Source organism: Aaosphaeria arxii (genome assembly GCF_010015735.1).
Source record: "Aaosphaeria arxii CBS 175.79 unplaced genomic scaffold BU24scaffold_4, whole genome shotgun sequence".
Lineage (NCBI taxonomy): Eukaryota > Fungi > Ascomycota > Dothideomycetes > Pleosporales > Aaosphaeria > Aaosphaeria arxii.
The window spans coordinates 216,195-237,250 of record NW_022983477.1 but is presented as its reverse complement, the minus strand read 5'-3'; the positions used below and the strand labels follow the sequence as shown (position 1 = coordinate 237,250).

The window sequence follows — 21,056 nt, the reverse complement described above, 5'->3', positions numbered from 1 at the left end:
CGATCCAGTGTCTAGGGCAAGAACCGTAAACTTAGGCAATCGAAAAACCGCACATGCAACGGGGTAAGTATCAGACACTCTCTTCCACTCCCTTCCACTCCCTTCCACTCCCGCCATTCATTGAATAGAAAACAGCAATAGACATGCTGGAGTATGTATCCATATCTCACCACGCAACTCCATGCCATCTACACCGAAATCCAAAAGTCTAACATCGAAACGGAACCAGCCATTCACACATCTCACGCTTGGAGAATTCAACAGACCACAAAGCCATAGGCGCACACATACGATAGACACTGGTGTAAAAACACAATTTACTAAATCTTAGATCTACTTCAACAACGATCACACCTCCTACCGTCCCACCGCCGCCTCCCCCGCCTTCAGCGCCCCGACGACAGCAAAGCATATCAACGGCGTGACAGCATAACTCGCAGTCAGAAACTTCGCGATCGCCATCTTCTCCCGCTCGGGACTCCCATTTACGTCGGCCAGCGCGACGAGGATCATGGCGGGCGGCCCCGTCGGCATCAGCATCATTGCGAACCAGAGCATTGGGTCGGCGTCGAGGAGGGATGTCCGGGTGCAGAGGGCGTATATGAAGGGGATGGATATCCTAATTGCACTCATTAGCTGACCATTTGGGGCGAATGGGGTGAAGGGGTAAAGGAAGGGAGGGGGAACGGGGGAACTCACAAAGGCCAAACGACGAAGCGCACCAGCGTTATGAAAACGAAGCTCGTCCACGAGAAGGGGCCGGAGTCCTCGCCGCGCTTCATCTTGCGGATGGACTGGCTGAGCTTCACGCCCACGACGATGATCTGCAGCGACGCGAACAGGTCGCCGATGTTCTTGATCGAGGTCGTCAGCCATGCGTTGACGTACCCGCCGTGGGTGAATTCGTTGAAGAAGAGGCGGTGCAGGGCGGGGATGAGGCCGATGAAGGCGCCGGCGAGGGCGCCGAGGAGCGGCGCGTTGGCGAATTCGTAGAGGAAGGTGAGGGTGCTTTGGGACCAGGGGGGGAGGCGTTGGAAGCGCTTGTTGGTGGTGAGGTAGGTTTTGCGGGCGTGGTGGTTGGTGTGGTGGACGAGGCGGGAGGGGAGGAGCGAGGTTTCTTCGTCGATGAGCTCGCCGGGGAGGAGGTTGCTTTGTTCCTCTTCGTCGTCATCGTTGTTGTTGTCGTCTGAGTCGGAGGTTTCGTCGTCGTCGGGTGCGTCTTCGTCGCCTGGTCGGAGGAGTCGAGGTCCCAGGGCGAAGGTCAGGGAGTTCGATACCATGGAGTTGATGAGGAAGTAGGATTGCGCGCGCTTGACGGCTTCCGAGGAGCTGTCGCCATCTGTGAGGATGAGGTCTAGGATTCCCGTGGCATCTAGGGACTGAATGAGGAGGAGTGGGAGGCTCGTCGTGTTGTTGAAGGCGAGGGCTGGGGTGGCCCAGCTGGGTAGTTTGAGGACCTTTGTCGTTACGACGCCAATGCCGACGGATAGGAGGTTGTAGAATAGTGCCCAAACTGGATCATTTATGTCAGTATGTAGTCTCCTTCATTTTTCCAATACTCGGGTCGGTGGTTGAAGGCTTACTCAATATCGGCACGTATCGAATCGCGGTGCCTTGCTGCAGTTCAGACCCCACCTTGAAGATCAAGAGCGCAGGCAGAAACATCCGCACGCATGTGTTCGACACCTCTTTTGCGCCATTGCTGGACAGAAGCTTGAATTGCGCGGCCAGAACACCGTAGAAGATGGTGAGTAGTACCGATACGGACGCCTGCAGGGCTCCGACGAAGGGGATCGCGAGGTCAGAACTGCTGGTCCCCATGATGGAGAATCGGGCAGTGGAGAGTGTGTCAAAAAGAGAGAGAAGAGAATGATCAGAGACCAGGATGCATGTTGAAGAGAAAGAGATCTGGGTCAGGGCAATCGGGGGTTATATGGGTCCATTGCATGGGAGAGGATGGGATGGGGTTCTCCAGTACGGATGAATGTAGCAGATCGCATGGTCGATATCTTGAAATTGAGCATGCAGCAAACAAGAGAACGCCAGTCATGCTTAGTCTAAGGGATTATCACGCAAATCTAGAAGCTAGAATAGACGGCGTGGCGTTTCTGTTTCAACGTGTCTTGGTTGGGGACGGGATTGGCGATGAGGATCGGGGAATTGGAGATGGAGCATAGGCATACGAGGTAGATTAGACGGGTCGTGCTACGTCACAGCGACGCAGGAACGCCATTTGGTCGCGTGCGCAGCTGCTCGCAATCGGATAGGTCTGGACTCTATGGACGACGACTCGGCGCCAATGTTCAGCCCGCGATTTACGCATATTTGGCGAGATCCTCGTACGTAGGCCAAGGTTTTCACAATGGATTCAAGATTGTAAAGCGCAGGACGAGGAAGGGCTGGTGGTCGTTAGAGGTTCTTTGAGGCTGTGTAAGACTGATTTGGATGGTTTGCAAATGTACTGTTCGCGTCCTACAAACATGCATTGAAGAAGAGCGATCAAAGACTTCGAATGTTGTTTACTGTTGACGAGGGACAAAAAGGAAGAACAAACTAATATGTGAGATCCCGTCCCCGTCCACGGTTAGTCTAATTTTACCCCTGATCCATGATCTATCGTTATATCTCACAAGAACGGTATTGCGATGGCATGCGTCCAACAAGATCTCATCAAACAATTCCAGCATTGGCACTGCTTCTCTTAATTCCCTTAAACGTACTTTGCTCACATTCAAGACATCTACACCCAGCTTGACATTCCTCTTATTCCCAAATTCCTAATCAAGGCTCACCAACCCTATAAACAAGCTTCACACCGCTGACCTTCCCATCCTTCATATCCTGCATTCCCCCCAAAATGCCCTCAAACCCACCATCCCTCACTTCCTGCCGATGTGCCTTCCACTTCCCCTCTAACCTCAACTTCTCTGCAAACTCCGTCCACTTCTTCGTAAAGTCATAGTGGTCAGGTTGCGCCGGCCGCCTCACACCACCAAGCACATACGATTTCCCCGCCGCAGAGTATCCTATGCTGTAAGTATACGTGACATCGTCGCGCGGTCGTTCTTTGCTGTTCACAATAGTCCCAAAGATGATCTTCTGCCCTTCTGGCGCCGAAGATGCGAGCGCGGACGTGCAGACTGGAAATGCGTTTGGACCGCCCACACAGTCCCACGCGTAGTACAGTTTGTCGTCGGTGTACGCGCGGATCTCGGCGCCTAGATCGTTGCTGTTGATGTCGAAGACTTTCGAGGCCCCTAGACTCTGGACGTATTCGAAGTTGCGGGGCGAGCATGCTGTTATGACTTCGAATCCGGATCTGAGGGGGAATGGTTAGTATGGTTATTCTGATGTACCGCTACACTACGATGATATGATATATCAACGTACAGTTTGGCAAATTGGATACCGAGAGCCCCAGTGGCAGAAGATCCACCATATATGAACAACGGCTTCGCGTCCTCGAGAGGCTCACTCGGCCACGGAAGTCCCATCTCTTGATAAAGCCCCTGCCCAACCGTCAAGATCCCCGACCCAGAAGAAGCCGCCTCCTCAAACCCCATGCCCTCTGGAATCCTCATCACAAAGTCTGCCAGCGTGATGAGATACTCGCCGAAAGCACCGCCCTCGGGATCATCAATGTTGCTGCCGTGGTTGAATCCCCACACGCGGTCGCCTTTCTTGAACGGCTTCGTCACTTCTGAGCCGACTTCTTCTACGATGCCGGACCAGTCGCAACCGACGGTTACTTGGGTGTCGAGATACCCAACGTGCTTCCAGTCTGTGGGATTGAGGGCGACAGCGATGGTCCGGATGAGGAGGCTGTTTGGGCGGATTTTGGGGATGGGGACGTCGACGACGCCGGCTTTGCCCTTTTCGAGGATTTGGACTGCTTTCATGGTGATTGATTGAGTGGATATGGCGTATCTAGCAGTATTTAAGATATGAAGAGAGGTTGAGAGCGATAACACTGGATCTTGAGAATAGTGTACTTTATATGTAGGTTTCTTACGTGCGAAACCGGTGGTTAACCCTGGTCAATTGGATGGAATCGCAATCAATTAGAACGATGGCGATGGCATCGGATTCCTCATCAAGTCTACCAAAATGGTACAAATTGCTGACGGTTGTTAGTATCCTGTTGTTGTAACTACCTGAAGCATTGTGGAATTACCAAGCAAGATTGCATTTAGTTACGCTATGGAGGGGTCGAGTGAATGTCTGATGTCGTTCTGGACGCACTAGAGGAAATACCCCACTCTGATTCATAACTACAACAACTGCACAACACAAATGTCATGCTGCGTAGATCTTGTGTGCTTCAAACGTCGGTGTCAATACAGACTACTCGCTGATCTTGAAACCAAAACATTTTCTCAACTCTCTCGCAAGATGTTATGTTACTACCCACCATTGGGTCGCCATTGGTGGTCAGATGATATCTATTTCAGGATTAGGCGTGCTGACGTTTAAGACACCACATCTTCTTCATCGCTGTTCCTTCACACCAACGAACCCTCAGCTCTATACGATGAAGCAACATACAGAAAGAATAGTATAGAAGCGGGAAAGCAAAATTAGATCTGACATTATGACCATGTCTAGAGAGGGTATCACCATCAGCCTCCCAGGAACCGGAGTTCCTGAAGTCGCTGATAATCTCTTCTCCTCCGTCTCCCATCCCCCATGGACGGAACCCCTAGACTGGGACTCATGTGTATCGCAATCCTGGGAGAGACAAATCCCCTTCCACTCATACGCCAGACTAGGTTCAACAATCCCAGACACACCAGCCTCTTTCCCTCAATTCAACAACCTCCCGACGGAGCTCCAAGATCATATACTCAGCCTCTGCACCCCAGGAACCCTCTTCCAGCTCCTCCATGTATCCTCGGCCCTTCGTCCTCGAGCATCAAAACTGTTCTGGGGGAATCCAAATGCTTACTTCCACGTCCGAGCCAGCTGGCTCTGCAGCGGTACTTTCCCTGGCGAAACATATGACGACCTGACACTTGCACCCCACATACGTAACGTCGAGATCGAGTACCATCAGAACGACCACATGAAATTCTTCCCCCGGGGCCGCATGGACGGAGCCCGTGTCGAAAGAATTCACAACTTCTGGAAAACGCTGGAGACGACATTTCCCAACGTGAGAAACGTCATCCTTAACCAAGCATGGGAATCCAACCCGCCGGTCCGGACTAGCCACGGTCCTCCTCTGGACCTCAAAATGGTCGTAGAAAGCAGTCCCCCAGACATACACGCATCAGCCTTCGTAGTCGAACCAAACCCCCCTTCCACAACACTCATAACATCCCTCTCCCCCTCCTCCCCCCAGCGCCTCCGCCGAGCCCTCCACACCTACAACTCCCAAACCACCACCTGGCAGACCATCCACCCGCATCCCCAAAACCGACACGCGACCGTCCTCCTGCCCCCCAAGACCTTCACCGGCCCCATCGGCGCCTACCAACGCATCAGATACCTCATCTGGCGCCGCATAGCCTGCTACATGGCCCTCCTGCCCCTAGCCATCGAAGCTTTCGAGCGCCAGAACTTCCCCCACGGTGACAAACCCGCCGCAACTGTCCCCCCGCTCACCTGCCCGATCACACCCAACTGTTCCGCGACATTCGACGCCCCGGGCCAGTGGCCCCTCCACGCCGCGAGCGCGCACCCCGGATGGCGCCCTCCGTGGACGCGGGAGGCAGTGCGCGCTGCGCTGTCGCCCGCCCTGAGCCACGCCTTCCAAGAGCGCGAGACTTCGCTCCTCGGGGATTCTGGGGCGCAGACGGTCGCGAAGAGGGGGATGGTCGACGAGTGGAATGGCAAGACGGGGCTGACGCGTGAAGAGATCGAGGCTGCGTGGAGTGAGCAGGGGGGCGAGGGTGGAGATGCAGAGTGGAGGTTGAGGGTGCTGCCGGACGGGACAGGGGAAGTGAACGAGTATAGTCCGTTGTGGGAGGTTTATGTGACTGACATGGAGCGCGGGAGTGGGAGGCCGGATCCGTTTTTGTGAAGGTCGGGCGACAAGGACGGCAAGGGTGTGATGTCGAAAGCATATGACATATGAAAGGTTAAAAACTTCATTCGATAATCAAAATCACTGCTCAAAACAATCTGGCTATGGTGCGTTGTGGAAGGAAGAGGGAGAGTGCGGTCATGTGGCCGTTATCATAATCCATTGAAGATTTGATGGAAATGGCTGGGAAGGAGGAGAGGAATGGCGGAAGGAACGAAAGAGTACCGTACACCACGGGTCCAAAAGGAAGGTCAGTATAGGGGGTAGACGTAGAGAAGAAATGATTCAGATATCAACATTAAAGTAATGGAACAGATTGATCAGATGATTCGAGATGGTATTAATGATTGTATTGTATTACTGGTATGTGTGTATATGTGCGTCTCCCCACTTTGCATAGGGATTTAGAGCTGCTCGACAGATCAATGACCCATACTTCCTACACGAAGAAAAGCGAAGCGACATCCCCGAACGAGTGACTCGTGAATCCGATAAGAATTAACCCAAGGTCAGAAGATAGAGTGCATCTAAACGATAGCATCCGGCTTCTCGACCCTCCTCCTCGCCGTCCCCACACCGGCGACACCATCCGCCTGATCCTCCCCAAGCCACGGCTTCGTCTGCTCGGCCAGCATACTCTGCCTCGCGAAGTAAATCAACTGGCCGATGATGATGCACACGAACGCGATGGGGTACATCCAATGAATGCTGAGGTGGAACACCTTGACGCCGATCGCGACGCCCCAGAAGTTGCCTGTGAGCAGGGAGATGTTGAAGAACGCAGCGGAGCTGAGACGGAACATGATGGGGGCGAGGGAGTAGAAGATGGAGAGCACGAGCGTGTACCCCGTGAGGTAGCCGCCGACGTCAGCGTTCCAGACTGCGGTGCGGAAGGAGGCGCGGTCGAAGATGCCGGCTTGGACGCCGTTGATGATCATGGCCCAGAAGGCGAGTTGGCCGATGACTTCGTAGAGGGGGCGCTTGGAGACGAGGAATTCTTCGAAGGTGTTGGTGAGGCCGTAGAAGGTGGCGCCGAGGAGGGCGAAGAGGTTGCCTTTGACGGGATTGGCGGCCGGGAAGGCGTTGGCGCCCGTGATGTGGTCGGAGCCGAAGAGGATGCCCATGCCGCCGATGCAGACGAGGATGCCGGCGTATTGCGTCCAGTGGTAGCGGACCTTGAGGAAGATGAAGGACATGATGACGACGACGACGATGGCCCAGAAGTTGATGAGCTGCGCGGACAGGATCGTCGTGTAGCGGTAGGCGAGCACGACGAAGTAGTTGCCCTCGACGTCGAAAAAGGCGAGAATGATGAAGCGCCAGCCGTCCTTGAGGATCAACTTGCCCCACCCCTTGATGCCATATTTGTATATGGTGTAGGAGGAGAAGACAATGTTGAGCAGGACGTAGTTGAAGAAAGACTGGAAAGCCGGGATGGATGTCCCCTCGAAGCTGAGAAGTTGAGAGAGTGTGTTGGTGCTAGTGATACAGATAGCAAGGACTGTATTGGTCGTCAGTACATACAATAATTCCCGAACAATTTCAATAATGGAGGCAACATACCCTGTCCCAAGAGCAAAACAATCCAGAACTGCTTCGTCTTGAAGTAGGTAAACCACTTCCCCTTGGTCTGCGCATCTTCCTCCAGAACCATAGGCTGCTCGTGCACCAGTTCCGGGAGTCCATGTCCAGCCTGATGCTCATTTCCAGAGCTCACGTTGGAGATGGAGCTGCCCTTCGGCTGCACGTGCGTGGTATCGACATGGCCTTCACGGCCAATGTCGGTGCCTTGGTAGGAGGTGCCTTGTTGCTGGGCCATTGTAATTTCTTACTGTACGAGGAAGAAACTATATGGAAGATCCCAAAAGATATGCAGACAGATGCGGGGAAGATGATGTGCGTTCTTACTGACGGTGGTACAATCGAGATAGCGAATCAAATAGCTACAGCAATGATATCCAACCGGAACAGGAAGCGCAAGAAGGGGTCGTTATAGTAACGTAACGTCTGGTTGGAGCTTTTCGCGTGCAGACGTGAGCGCAAAACTCCAGAAGTCGCTCACGGGGTGGGATTCTCAAGGAGGATCCGTGGTGGGAGAGTGAAGATGCAAAGGGAAGAGAGAAGAGAGAAGATCCTGTGGCGGCGCGGGGATCGTAGCAGCTTATAGGTAAACTGGAGGGATGCGCAGAAGAAAAAAAAGCAAATCACCGAAGAGCTATGGCTTCTATGGGAAAGAGAGAAAAAAGGGTTCAATTCGCTCGAGTCCAGGCTTGGCGGGAGGGGTGGAACCTCCAATCTTCACCTTACCTTACTGTACCATCGACTAGCCAACATCAAGTTCAACCATCCACACGCCACTACCGCATCGTGTCCGCCAAAACAGACCTCCAACCATTCGCAGACCGCAATCTTTCACACAGTCCATCACGCTCTCATTCGGGCCAGATGTGGCGTTTCGCCCGCTAACACATTCTGCGCAGTGTCGATCTCCACATTAAACTGGATACCGCGAGCCGGCGCCTTACTGTCTCGAGTATGACGGCGTGCGGACTCGCCGCGCTCTGGATTTTTTTCTTCTTGCGCGCCTGGTCCACGGGTTGCTAAATGATGCCTGTTCTGGATAGCCAATGCATGGGAGGATCTAGGCGAGTCCCGAGGCTGGTTTTGGTTTGAATTGGGTTGTTTAAGAAAGCATTCGTTTTGACCAGTCTTTTACACGGGAAATGGGATAGCTTCTTGGAGAGTGATAACCTTATTTCACGTCCTATTAACCGGAAATGCATTCATGAAAACCAGTAGACGACAACTGCCTCTCAAGTGCTCAACTTCAAAATAGAATGTATCGACGTCCCTAGTGATGGAGACATTCGATTGTTTGCCGCCATTCCCGCCCAAGGCGCTCTACCTCCATAACCCAGCCCATTACATTAGTTACCTACAAAACAATCCCATTCGACAACCCCACCATTTTTCCTTTTCCCCATGGCTTTCTAACTACTGTGATCATGAGGATGTGCAAAAAGGTGTCTCGACGCCACGTGCGGGGACGATTCCATCGATCTCACCGTGTACGCGAGCGTGGCGTACACATGGTTGGGCTGGATGTCAGAATAAGCAATTATTAGTTCTTTTTTAACTGGATTGGTTACTTAGTAGTTTCTGATATATGTTGGGTAGGTGTTAGGGTAGGAGCATGGTTGGGGAGAGAGGGAGAGTGTGTGATTATGTTTTAGATACGTTCTTAGAGGGGGAGGTTCTGAATAGTACCTAGGAATTTTTTTGTAAGCATATCTGATTAATGAAGCTCTGCTAATTACCTACTCGTTGGGCAGAAATTCATGGCATTTCACCGCGATCTCTCTATCTGAAGTATATATCAACACCACCACCCCCGACCCAACCTTCCACACACCAAACACCACACCCAATGATACCAGCGGATCTCGCCTGCCTCAATCTCCATGACCAGCCTCTTGGTCATCTGTCTTGGGTGTGTGTTCGCCCCCAAGAGAATCCGTCGACAGATCTGGGAGTTCGCATCCTCCGTCCATCAGCGGGATTTCCTTCTCTAGGTTCGTCCACGGTCCCTCGCCCCGGGATTCGTACGCACGACGCTGGAGCTGCAGAACGCCGTCCTGGATCCAGCGGTCGATGCGGGGAGCTAACACGCGTCGGAACCTCGACGCGTATATGAGAAACTTCAGCAGCGTGATGTCGAGTACGATGAAGAAGCTCGATAGGGAGAGGATGAAGACGAGTCCGAAGAAGTTGACGTTGCTGAAAATTGCCAACTGTCAGTTGGAACTTGTGAGGGAGTATCGGTAAGAGCTGGAGAACGAACTTACATGAAGCCGCCGTTCTTACGCATCTTCTGGGAGCCGCACAGCTGCGACTGTCCGGGTCCTGATAGAGGCATCGGTTCGACCCCCGGCGTGCGAACTGAAGGGCCGATGGCGTGGTCTGTGATTGCGGTTTGGAAAGCCGCCCAGATCTGCTTGTCCCACGTTTGGACTTCTTTGATCCATTGGGTGTCTGGGAGGCTCGGGATGCCATCATCGCCGCTGATCAGCGACGCCGCGTCAAGACTATTGACACTTCCAATCTCATAGGCCATACTGACTTCCCATAATTGCTCGAGAGTAGCTTGTTGAACGGGGCTGACGTTGGGAAAGAGCTTCGTTATGTTGGATGGAATGCCCATGAGCCCAGAACATGCAAAGTGGTTCTGCGAAGTCGCGGCGCAGTATTCGTACTGTATTTAAGTGCTGTGAGCATCATTGTTTTTACAGAACCGAGCAGAAAGCGAATTTTGGTCATATCATTCAAGTGTCTGCTTACCTGTGCCATGCATCCCAGTATGGACGTGGGATTGTCAGAATAGTATCGTATCAGACTTTTGGCGCCACCGTTTGCACGAGTTGAATTCTTAACGACCTTCTTGTGCGCTGCAAAGATCGGGTCATTGATTGGTGTGTGGTAGAGAATCTTGTTCTTCGTAATGGCTACAACTGCCACGTCGGCGTCTTCACGTGCAAGCTCTGGCGTAACAACGAAGAAGTCGCTGGGAGTTGATGCTCCTTCCGGAGAATATGCTGTACGCGTGGCAATCTTGAAGCGACCTGTAAAGTTTGCATCCAAAAGACTTACGAAGAAAGTGGTGTTTTTCCACTCTCTGAATGGAGGAAAAGTACCCCAATGGTGTAATTGTGCCCTTTCATTTTCGGACCATTGAATCCTGGGAACTAGTTCTAGGGGAAAGTCACTCGCATTGATCTCGGACACGCGTCCGTCCATTGGAAGCACGGCACAGGTTGTACGCCTACGAAACTTGACGCGGTCATGCTGTGCGAAATTGAGGCCAAAAGCGTTGTTCAAATCGAGACGACCGGAATCCACTGCGACTGCAAGCTCGGTGCCGTCCTTTTCTAGACACATCCCTTCAGAAAAGGGACATCCGATGCGTTCTGTGGTTGTCAAGATCGTCGGACGGATATAAATGTCGCATCGACTGGGTAGAGATCCATCTCGGAAGCAATCGCGTGCGAAAATGCTCGAAACACTCTTCACATCAATGACGTAGCGAGTGTTACCGACAGTCGTGCGATTCAATCGTCCGCAATGCGGGCTATCAACAAGAACTTCGACCTTCGTCCCATCAATGACAGATGAAGTGAAGATTGAGACGGCCAAGGACCCAAAAGCGCAGATCAGCGCCAGTACCGCAGGCACCAGTATTCGTTTGAACGAAGATTGAGCTTCAGATTTCCATCCCCACCAAAGCTTTACAAAATCGGCCAACAGTGTAGCTGGAGGAGGTGACGTACGTAGGATCGCCTGTTGTTGACGAAAGAAGGCGTCTCTTGGCCTGCCATCAGCGCGTGTTTGATGATACAAAAAAACGCAAAGACTCCAAAGGTGTGCTATCCCTTCAAGAACATCTGTCAGCTGAAATACATGATGCATGTACCAGGAGATGAGACAGGTAGCTTACCAAGCGTCGAAGAAATAGCTAGCACGGCAACGATTATGGCGCCTGTCTGCGTGTCGACAGTGATTGTCCTACCCATCACAGGACCTCGACCTACGTTCGTCCATAAACCTGTCTTGACGTAACGTGGCTCGAGCTCAGACATTGTGTGATGGCCATTGGTCGTTCGTTCGTACCTTCAAAAGCCCGGAGAGCTGTTGTAAGCCAGAAGCGATCCGAGTGAATTGAGCAAAAGTGTGAAGAGCGACGAACCCTTATATCATTATCTGAAAGACAACAGTTCTGGCGTAGTTCTCATCATGAGGGCCAGCTTTGAATGCGTATTGTCTCGGTAATAATGTTTTGTGTGGACCTGTTGGACGAAGTACGCCTTGGACTGCATGCATGTACGCAATCTATAACCTGGGGAACGAACGCATTTATACGGACTATGCAAATTAAGCAACATCAAAATGACATGCACGCGTAGTAGCGAAGGCCAACACGAACAAGGTGAACCTACATCAATAAGACGAATTCGGTCGCCGAGCAATGTCCACCCAGACTACTGGGACAAGCCTCCTACTCTGGCAACCGCCGTGTTTAATTGTCGACGGTAAGACAATATCGCCTTCCAATGCCAACGTGAAGCACATGTAGATCTTCGGCGACAAGAGATCAGCCTTCTCTATAAAATAGTCGCATATTACTTTGTACTACTTGTAGATTATGCGGAATACCGTAATGTTAGGCAGCATGCGATCCCTAAGTGGTCCTAGGGGCTTCCGTTATGCGCGAGATATGGAACATCGGGACCAGAGCGAGGAACTCATGATCGATATTGTTAGAAGGCATGCATGCGAGTGATGTGGAATCTAGTGTCCAATGATGGACGGGTGAGATGAATTAGTCTATGAATTGCTATTCGACCGACGAATGATATAAAAAAGAGGACGCCTAGTATTGATCAGTAGCCAATGAGTCCAGTGTATACCCCTGAAATGCAACGATAAGAAAAAATGTACCGAAAGTGAAGGACGGTGCCGTGCGTTATACACATTATACACATATGTATATGAAAATTCAGCGACGAAGGTACGGCAGAACAGGACTCGATGCGTATTGTTTCGAGACGCTGCCATACTTGGCGTGCCACGCGAAGAAATAAAGAAGGGCTGCCAATGGCTGGCCCACGAGGCAGAACGACACCCAGAAGATCATGTTGCCGGCGACTTTACCGCGAATACCTTTGATCTTTTGAATCACATCTGTGAGGACGATGAGAGGAATTTGGAACATCATGCCAGCGAAGGCGACGCCTGTTCGTTGTTGTTAGATTCGATAGTCCTGAGAATATACTTGGAACGCTGAGGAGATGTATCTTACCTAGAACATTGTGTGTGGGGATACCAACGAGGAGCTCGTGCAAGACTCCCGAGATGAAGAATACAATTATTTGCGCTGCTGCAGGTGGGACCCCACGACCCACTAACGGAGCGTAGATGTGTCGACGCATGAAGTTGGTCACAGGCTTGTTCCATGTCGTCCAGTACGTGCGGACGCTACCCACATTCCACCAGTCGCCGTAGAATTCGCGGTCACCAAATTTCATCACTTCTGCCAATGCATTCATGAAGGACTGGAAAAGCGCAAAGAAGCCACAGAGCCAGCAGAAGAGTGAAATGGTGGAGAGCTTCATCACCCGCTCAGTGATGGAGACAAAGTCCAGCTGGAAGATTTTGTCAAGCGAATTCTGCAGAAGGGGTGCGGCATACTGGGCGGATGCGATCCATACAACTATGCTCAAGGCAGCGACCTCGACCATACACCTAAGAACAAAGCCCCAACGGATGGTCGTAGTTCGTGGATATACTGGCTGGTAGACAAGGGTGGGCGCCCACCAGAAATAGCACAAATTGCCCCAATTGATGTTCTGAGGGTATGGGCAAGAGGAGTATAAGTCAGGGAGAGCTTCGCTTTCATCGGGGTGCAAGAGAGTATGGCGAAGGTCGCGATTCGTAAAAGCATACGAGGCACTCTTCAACCATATAATGACGGCATGGAACTCGCATAGCGTGCCAATGCCTGGATGGTGTATCTTGTAGAAAACGACCAAGCTGGCTACGACAAGGCTGAGGGTAGCGAGTGCGCCATGGAACATGGCTACCACAACCCATGTTGTATCTGCGCTATGTCCTGCTTTCTCCCTCGCCTCATGTGCGTTGTTACCATCGCCCGCTCGTTTTATCCGGGCAAGAGTCCGTTTGGCGTGCCATGCTGCTACCAGCTCGATCAGGTAGGCGACGAAAAGTTGGCAGGGAACGGAGAGATATAGTAAGAGTCCGTAGATAACGTCGGTTCGTCGGTAGTCGTGGCAATGAATGCATATCAGAACACCATACTGCGTACGTTAGCCAATTGCCACCTTGATATACACACGAGAGCCAGAGTTGTCCATGCATACCTTTCGAAAGTTCTCGATCATCAATCTGAGATTGGAAACAACTGCAGCACGGTTAGGGGAGTCTCTCAATTAGCGAGCGAGGAATGCACACTCAGCACGAGGATCATGAGGTTCCTGAATCCGACGAAGCTAGGTGACTTCTCCGCGTCATAGCTAAGACACGAACCACGCGAGAGAGAATGTGTCGCGAATACATGGCGATATTTGAGGGGTTGTGCCTTGGAGGACGAGGCACGTTCCGACTTGGTTGTGGTGTTGTTGCCATTGGACTTTGTGGAGAGACTCGAGTCTCGGGGGTAAGGAACCGAGGGAGTGGCCATGGCCGTGGTGATGGCTGTATCGGTCATTGTCGACATGTCGAAGAATGGAAGATGGCGCGAGATAGTGGCAGCCAGGGACGCGGATGGTCCAATGGCCGATAGATATGTGGTTGGGGAAGAATACACGATTGGAAGTTGTAGTATGGGAGGTGGGTGAGGAATTTGGGGGGATGATCAATTGCGGTTATTGAGGTCGCAGGAATGGATTATCTGTTACGGAAGCAGCGGCCTGGGCGACTGAAGATGGTCGAATGAGGAGGAAAGTCGCAGGTTCCGGTCCATAACTGCAACTACGAAAAGGTGGGATTATAGATGGTGAGATTATCTATGAACCAAGAAAAGTGTTGAGAATAGATAGCTGGGGGGATTTAGCTGCGGGGAATACCTACGAGTAGAGTGAGGTGCTTCTCGGCGGATGATGCAGGCCGAGCCCCAAACTGATGTCGTTGTGCTACGAATACATGTTGAGCGAATGGTGATGCTCGAATAAGGTTTAGTTTTCGAATAGCCCAGGCGTCGGTCCCCAGTTAAATCCTTCTTTTGTTACTGTACGAGTTCTTTTTTTTTTCTCAACTTAATTGAGATCCTTGTACGGGGTTATTCCATACGAGCTCAAAGAATATCATGTGAAAGAGTGGAAGCAAAGAAGCCCGTCTGTGCCTCATTTGTGGCTGGTGTGGCCGTGCACTTACGCGCCAAGACTTTTGTATTGTTGCACCTCTCCCAACTTACCATCGTTCCTAGCTGTTGAATGAGCTTTCACTCGTTCATCGCCTTCACGACACAAACCTGCCCTACCGGAAAGCTAACGCGCACAAACGGAAAGACTAAGAAACGCAACAATCGTTTTCTATCGCCTCGTTCGACACAACCTCCCGCTAGGATCGCAATATCATACCCACTCGCCCTTCACGGATGTCGCGATAGCTACTTCATTCATACCATCCAGCTGCCCGCGAAGCCATGGAGCGCGGTGAATATCACCATGCGTCGCAATTCGATGGCCCTCCGCGCCCGCGACCGAAACGTACGTTCCCGATTCCTTCAAGTTCCTTCGAGTCGCATCCACCCATATGAGGGCAATAGGACCTTCCTCGGGTCTCATTGTCCTTACGATTCTGTCCGGACCAGCGTCCATGTCCAGTCATTGTAATATATCTTAAACTGACATATTCTCTCTCTAGGCCCGGTGACAGATTATGGTTCAACAACAGTTCAATGGATGCGCAATCGCCGACCTCGCTATAAGAATGTCGCGGCACCAGAGGTCGAGAGACCAAGCGCAAGCTATATCGTTGATGTATGTCTATACGGAAGCCTCGATTTTGACCAGTCTAACGACATGTAGATGGAACCTCCTGCAGGTCGGATCACCAGTGCCGCGGAGTCTATCCCGGCCAAAGCCCTACATTCTTCCCTAAATAAAGTCAAACACCCCATCAACGTTGTGAAATGGACCCCCGAGGGTCGTCGACTTTTGACCGGATCTACGAGTGGAGAGTTTACATTGTGGAATGGCATGGGCTTCAACTTTGAAACCATCATGCAGGCGCACGAGTCGGCCATCCGCTGTGTTGCCTATACCCATACGGATGATTGGTTGCTATCGGCAGATCAGACGGGCATAGTCAAGTACTGGCAGACGAACTTCAACAATGTGAAGGAAGTTCAGGCGCATACCGAAGCGGTACGAGGCCTAGCAATAGCACCTACAGATTCAAAATTCGTGACGTGCGCGGACGACACCACGCTGAAGATATGGGATTTTGCTACCAGCGCGGAGGAGGCAACGCTGACAGGCCACGGTTGGGAGGCGAAGTCTGTGGACTGGCATCCGAGTAAGGGGCTGCTTGTGTCCGGATCGAAAGATCATCAAGTCAAGCTTTGGGATCCTAGGACTGGACGCTGTTTGACTACGTTGCATGGCCATAAAAACCCAATATCAAAGACAATGTTCGAGCCAGTCCAGGGCAACCTACTCGCCACATGTGCGCGTGATCATACCGCTCGAATATTTGATCTGAGAATGATGCGCGACGTCTTGCTTCTTCGTGGGCACGAGAAAGACGTTATAACGATGGCCTGGCACCCAATTCATAAGAATCTGTTGTCCACCGGTGGTGTAGATGGCAGCATCAATCATTATCTACTCGATGAGCAGAACCCACCTCAAGGAGTTGCACCCTCGGTCTCACCGTACGACGATCCCGATCCTCAGAATGCTCCTGCACAAACCATCTACCCGGCACACAGTCTCCCCTACGCCCACGACTTCACCGTCTGGACACTTGACTGGCATCCTCTTGGGCATTTGCTCGCATCCGGCTCAAACGACCGCGTCACTCGCTTCTGGGCGCGTCCACGTCCCGGTGATACCAATTTCGTCAATGATCGATACCATATCGGCCAGGCCGCCGCCGAAGCACAAGGCACGTATGATCGCGGCCAAGGCAGAAAACAAATGCGCGACGAGGAAGAGCAGGAAGCAGAGGATGAAGCCGAGGGCCTTGTCGACCAGAAGATGCCATCTAAGAATCCGCCGCTGCTGCCACCGGGACTGACTCTTCCTGGCATCAATGTGGGCAACGACGGCACCAGCAGCGCTCTTCCAGGCATTGGCGGCATCCCTCCACCACCTCCAAATCTACCCGGTGGCTTTCCACCACCATTGCCAATGCCTGCGAATGGAATGCCGCCGATCCCCCCGCAGTTTGCTGGCATGGATCCATCTCGCCTTGCAGAAATGCTTGCCTCTGGTCAACTTCCGCCAGCCATGATACCCCCACCTCCACCCGGTGGTGCAAACGGCCCACCGCCCCCATTCCCACCCCACATGCCTCCGAACTTCCCCTTTCCTCCTCCAGGAATGCCACCACCTCCTCCTGGTTCAATGCCACCGGGTGGTTTACCGCCAGGATTTCCTCCACCTGGATTCCCCGGATTCCCCTTGCCGCCGCCCAATAGTGGCACACCTCCCACAAATGGGCAGAATGATAGCGACAGTGCGAGGAGAAGAGCACCTTTGCCGAGCCAGCAGGAAAGTCTGAAAGCTGAGATGAGGAAGGGACAGTACAGGCGAGCACGGTAGAGCCATGTCGATAGCCACGATACCCTGCTCCATGTGATCGGACACATAGACTTTGGGGGCACAGCACCAGGACGAGCCAAAGTCAGACCTTATCTTCCTTCACCATCCTCCTGCAATATGGCCGGCCCAACTAAGGCCCGGCTCGCTCCCATACAACCCGAGAGACGGGCGTGCTCCCTGATAACTACCCAAGCATCGACCGATCAAATACATTCTGGAGGAATGATCGGAAGCATAGCCGAGCCAGATTCAGACCGGAAACGTGTCATATGAGCCTCATTGCCGTTCTCTAATTTGAATATAAGAGCTGGGCATTACTTTGCGTTCCCCAACGTGGAAACTTAGTAGTAGGAGGTATATGACTACCCTCCTTTGAGGGAACAGTTTGTGTTCGTGATGGGAGAGCCATCACCATTCATGTTCGGTGTTTCCACGATTCTCCCCAACTACCTTTTGGGCTAGATACCCGCCGGTGAGGATGAATGTTCGTCGACATCACGTCCCCTTAACCTTGAACATCCAAGCAACATCCGCTTTTCGATGCTTTCAAGACCGTAATTATAGTACAATTCGTCTCTGTATATGTACATATCTTACAATTCTATTCTATGACCTCCAATTCCTCCATGCCCACCATACCATTTTTCAGTGCCATCAGACAAACTCCCTCATCCCATCCAACACCTCCTTCTGCCTCTGACTCCCCATCTTCTCAAACCCATCAACCCCCATAACAAACGTGCCTCTCCCCCCGGTCAACGCCCTCAAATGATTCAAATATCCCACCATCTCCTTCAACGGCACCCTCGCCACAATCTGCCTCTGCCCATTATCCAGTCCCCCGCCTACATCCACCGCCGCACCACCAGACGTAAACGGATCCGGCGGCGCATATATCCTCGCGGGATTAATCCTGAGCACCTCCCCATCATCAACACCACTTCCACCATCATCCTCCTCCGATCCCCCGTCTAATGAAATCACCTGCCCGCCCCTCGCAGACGACAAATCCTGCACTACGCTCCCCAGCGCCGCCTCATTGACGAACACCGTGACACGCATAACCGGCTCCATCATCACGTTCGCGCTGCTCTCGTTCGCGGCGCGTAGACTCGCCGCCACGGCCGCCCGCGTCGCCGTCGATATCGCCGTCGGTGTCGTCTCCGGGTGGATGTGTGTGGCGGCGTCGAAGTGGATGTCTACGGCGGTGTTGGCGAGTGGGAAGTGATTGAGGGGGCCGCGGGCCAGGGCAGCGGACGCGCCGGCGTGAATGGAGGTGAGGATTTGGGGGAGGGTGAGGGTGGGGGGGAGATGGGATGAGGTTGTGGTTGGGGAGGCGAGGGAGAGGGTTGGGTGGGTGATTGTGATGATGTTGCCGTCTTCTGAGGTGTATGTTGTTTTGTAGGGGTCTTGGTCTGGGTGGTCTTGTTGAGGGGAGGGGAGGGAGGGGGAGATGGAGGCGACGGCGGTTGCTTTGGCGGGTTTGCTGGCGATGGTGCGGTCGAGGGTGTGGGTGTAGGGGGTTGTGGATGTGGTGGGCGTCTCCCGGTAGCCGATTTCGATCTTGCCGATGCGGGCTTTGGCCTTGAAGTCGTTGAGCAGGCGGTCCCGGGCGATTTCGAGGTGGAGGTCCCCCATGCCGGCGAGGTGCGTTTGGCCGGATTCCTCGTCCGTGGAGAGTTGGAGGCTGGGGTCCTCGCGGAGGAGGATGGAGAGGGAGTCGAGGACGTGTTTTTGTTCAGAGAGGGAGTTGGGTTCGATGGAGGTGAAGAAGACGGGTGGTGGAACGTGGATGGGTCGTAGTTGGAGGGATGCGAGGCCGCCGGCTGGTTGTGTCCGGGTGGTTAGGCCTTTATATACAATGAGGGTGTCGCCGGTTCGTGCGTGCTTGAGTCCTGTGATTACGCCTATCTGGCCGACTTGGATGGAGTCGACTTCGACGGCGTCGTTGGCGTACATCTTCAGCAGCCTGGGTGCACGCTCGGCTGTGAGGAGGTTGGTGTTGAAGAGTATGCTTCCACGGTCGATAGAGCCAGAGTACACGCGTACGTAGACCAGTATGCCACGTTTGGCGTCGTTGACCACTTTGAAGGCGAGGGCACACGCCTGGAGATTTCGAGCTTCTGGTACATTGACTCCACTCGTTGCAGCAGCTGTTGTCTTTGCGTTCTTTCCCTTTGTCTTTGCTACCGGGGCACTTTCAGCACTGGCTGCACCGGCCAGGAGCTCGGCGAGTGTGCCTTTGCGATGATCGAGACTGATCTCAGGCTCAGGGCGCTCGAGAGGCGTCGGTAGAAGGTCAACCACGGCGTCCAAAAGGGGCTGTACGCCAATGTTCCGGAAACTGGCTCCTGCAAAGATCGGAATGACCGTTTGAGGGGTCTGTAAGACTACCCTACGAAGAGACTCGACGATCTGTGTGCCTGGGATAGCCAGGTGATCTTCATCGTGCTCAAGGAATAGTTCGACCATGCCATCATCATGCTCGCTTAGCAGTTCGACAAGCGCAATTCGAGCCTTCTTTATTTCCTCTGCAAATTCTGGATTATTGGCTTCCAACTCTTGCAGACTCGAAGGTTGAATTTGACTCCCGTCGGTAGCCCCTCGCCACAGCATGCCGCGTAGGTGAACAACATCTCCCACACCAATGAACTCGCCACTCCCCCCTTTCCACCAGGGAATCTGGCATACAGCCGGCCAACCGTGTAGACGGACGCCTACCTCCTTCACAGTCCTGGAAAATGCGGCACCATCTCGGTCGAGCTTGTTGATGAAGATGATTCGAGGGATGTGATAATGGCCAGCCTGCGTCCACACCTTTTCGGTCTGAGCCTCGACACCGGCTACACCATCCAGAATGCAAACGGCGCCATCTAGGACCCTCAGGGAGCGAAGCACCTCAAAAGTGAAATCAGCATGGCCTGGAGTGTCGATGAGGTTAACATTGTGAGAGATGGACGAGCGTAACGTTGTGTCGAAGGAGCTGGGTAGATCTTGTGGAACACTTTTTGGATCAGATGGTGGCCAGTTGAAGGTGATTGCTGCAGATTGAATAGTAATCCCTCTAGCTCTTTCTGCGGGAAGGAAGTCGGTCACCGTTGAGCCTTCGTCGACATCTACTTGATGTTAGCGAGGACAGTAGATCTAATTGAAGCATTTTTGGGTACAATTAAGCTACAACTCGAAAGGATTTTATAACATCGTGACAATAAAAATAATACAAAAGTCAGACATATCAGGTTGGATCACCAGAACTAAAGACATTGACATATAAAACGCTGCCCAGCAAGCACCTACCGCCAATTCTTCGCGTGTGTCCGCTATAGTAGAGCATACGCTCTGTGGTGGTTGTTTTTCCCTATTGAAATTATTAGCGTTCAAATTAAAAGACATATCGTGCTTCTACTAACAGCATCGATATGAGCAATGATGCCTATGTTCCGTGTCTTTGATAGCTGTGAATGCTGTGGATGTGCTTGAGATGAAAGAAGCCGTCGGCAAGTGCCCACACTACGCGGAGCAACTCGACGGGTACACCATATCCACGCAAGTTGCATTCCAAAAAAAACCCTTTTAAACAAAGATGGATGACAGATATGATGTCTGGCGAGCTGGCATTGAATATTGATGCAGATTCGTGAAGGATGGTCAGGCACGTGATCGCAAATAGGACGGGAATGACGGGCGGTCTG

General features: G+C 52.5%; 8 protein-coding genes across 8 annotated transcripts; 2 read left to right on the top strand and 6 right to left on the bottom strand.

Annotated features, from left to right (window-relative positions):
- Positions 1 to 172: 172 nt before the first annotated feature.
- Positions 173 to 2,260, bottom strand: BU24DRAFT_441096 (uncharacterized protein). Its single transcript, XM_033530412.1, has 3 exons — positions 1,584 to 2,260; positions 700 to 1,513; positions 173 to 619 (listed from the first exon to the last, which is right to left on the bottom strand). The coding sequence occupies exons 1-3, from the start codon at positions 1,819 to 1,821 to the stop codon at positions 358 to 360; spliced, it is 1,314 nt and encodes a 437-aa protein (XP_033383620.1). The 5' UTR covers positions 1,822 to 2,260; the 3' UTR covers positions 173 to 357.
- Positions 2,261 to 2,565: 305 nt separating this feature from the next.
- BU24DRAFT_421581 (putative zinc-binding oxidoreductase ToxD) lies at positions 2,566 to 4,379 on the bottom strand. The gene is made up of 3 exons (XM_033527760.1): positions 4,175 to 4,379; positions 3,391 to 4,120; positions 2,566 to 3,319 (listed from the first exon to the last, which is right to left on the bottom strand). Exons 2-3 carry the CDS (start codon positions 3,897 to 3,899, stop codon positions 2,782 to 2,784), a joined length of 1,047 nt encoding a protein of 348 aa, XP_033383619.1. The 5' UTR covers positions 3,900 to 4,120; positions 4,175 to 4,379; the 3' UTR covers positions 2,566 to 2,781.
- BU24DRAFT_421580 (uncharacterized protein) lies at positions 4,280 to 6,349 on the top strand. Its single transcript, XM_033527759.1, has one exon. It carries the CDS (start codon positions 4,592 to 4,594, stop codon positions 6,020 to 6,022), a length of 1,431 nt encoding a protein of 476 aa, XP_033383618.1. The 5' UTR covers positions 4,280 to 4,591; the 3' UTR covers positions 6,023 to 6,349.
- Positions 6,350 to 6,552: 203 nt separating this feature from the next.
- BU24DRAFT_346577 (DUF914-domain-containing protein) lies at positions 6,553 to 7,679 on the bottom strand (the record flags this gene model as incomplete). The annotated part of the gene is made up of 2 exons (XM_033523491.1): positions 6,553 to 7,526; positions 7,589 to 7,679. The coding sequence occupies 2 exons, from the start codon at positions 7,677 to 7,679 to the stop codon at positions 6,553 to 6,555; spliced, it is 1,065 nt and encodes a 354-aa protein (XP_033383617.1).
- A 1,652-nt stretch (positions 7,680 to 9,331) lies between these two features.
- On the bottom strand, positions 9,332 to 11,991 carry BU24DRAFT_450022 (uncharacterized protein). Its single transcript, XM_033530994.1, has 4 exons — positions 11,517 to 11,991; positions 10,364 to 11,451; positions 9,871 to 10,277; positions 9,332 to 9,802 (listed from the first exon to the last, which is right to left on the bottom strand). The coding sequence occupies exons 1-4, from the start codon at positions 11,656 to 11,658 to the stop codon at positions 9,478 to 9,480; spliced, it is 1,962 nt and encodes a 653-aa protein (XP_033383616.1). The 5' UTR covers positions 11,659 to 11,991; the 3' UTR covers positions 9,332 to 9,477.
- A 356-nt stretch (positions 11,992 to 12,347) lies between these two features.
- BU24DRAFT_421576 (uncharacterized protein) lies at positions 12,348 to 14,681 on the bottom strand. Its single transcript, XM_033527758.1, has 4 exons — positions 14,048 to 14,681; positions 13,957 to 13,997; positions 12,879 to 13,893; positions 12,348 to 12,811 (listed from the first exon to the last, which is right to left on the bottom strand). Exons 1-4 carry the CDS (start codon positions 14,310 to 14,312, stop codon positions 12,576 to 12,578), a joined length of 1,557 nt encoding a protein of 518 aa, XP_033383615.1. The 5' UTR covers positions 14,313 to 14,681; the 3' UTR covers positions 12,348 to 12,575.
- Positions 14,682 to 15,239: 558 nt separating this feature from the next.
- Positions 15,240 to 17,364, top strand: BU24DRAFT_346636 (WD40 repeat-like protein; the record flags this gene model as incomplete). The annotated part of the gene is made up of 3 exons (XM_033523495.1): positions 15,240 to 15,303; positions 15,461 to 15,576; positions 15,625 to 17,364. The coding sequence occupies 3 exons, from the start codon at positions 15,240 to 15,242 to the stop codon at positions 17,362 to 17,364; spliced, it is 1,920 nt and encodes a 639-aa protein (XP_033383614.1).
- Positions 17,365 to 17,938: 574 nt separating this feature from the next.
- Positions 17,939 to 20,991, bottom strand: BU24DRAFT_421574 (P-loop containing nucleoside triphosphate hydrolase protein). Its single transcript, XM_033527757.1, has 3 exons — positions 20,775 to 20,991; positions 20,662 to 20,722; positions 17,939 to 20,480 (listed from the first exon to the last, which is right to left on the bottom strand). The coding sequence occupies exons 1-3, from the start codon at positions 20,919 to 20,921 to the stop codon at positions 18,019 to 18,021; spliced, it is 2,670 nt and encodes an 889-aa protein (XP_033383613.1). The 5' UTR covers positions 20,922 to 20,991; the 3' UTR covers positions 17,939 to 18,018.
- Positions 20,992 to 21,056: the final 65 nt, after the last annotated feature.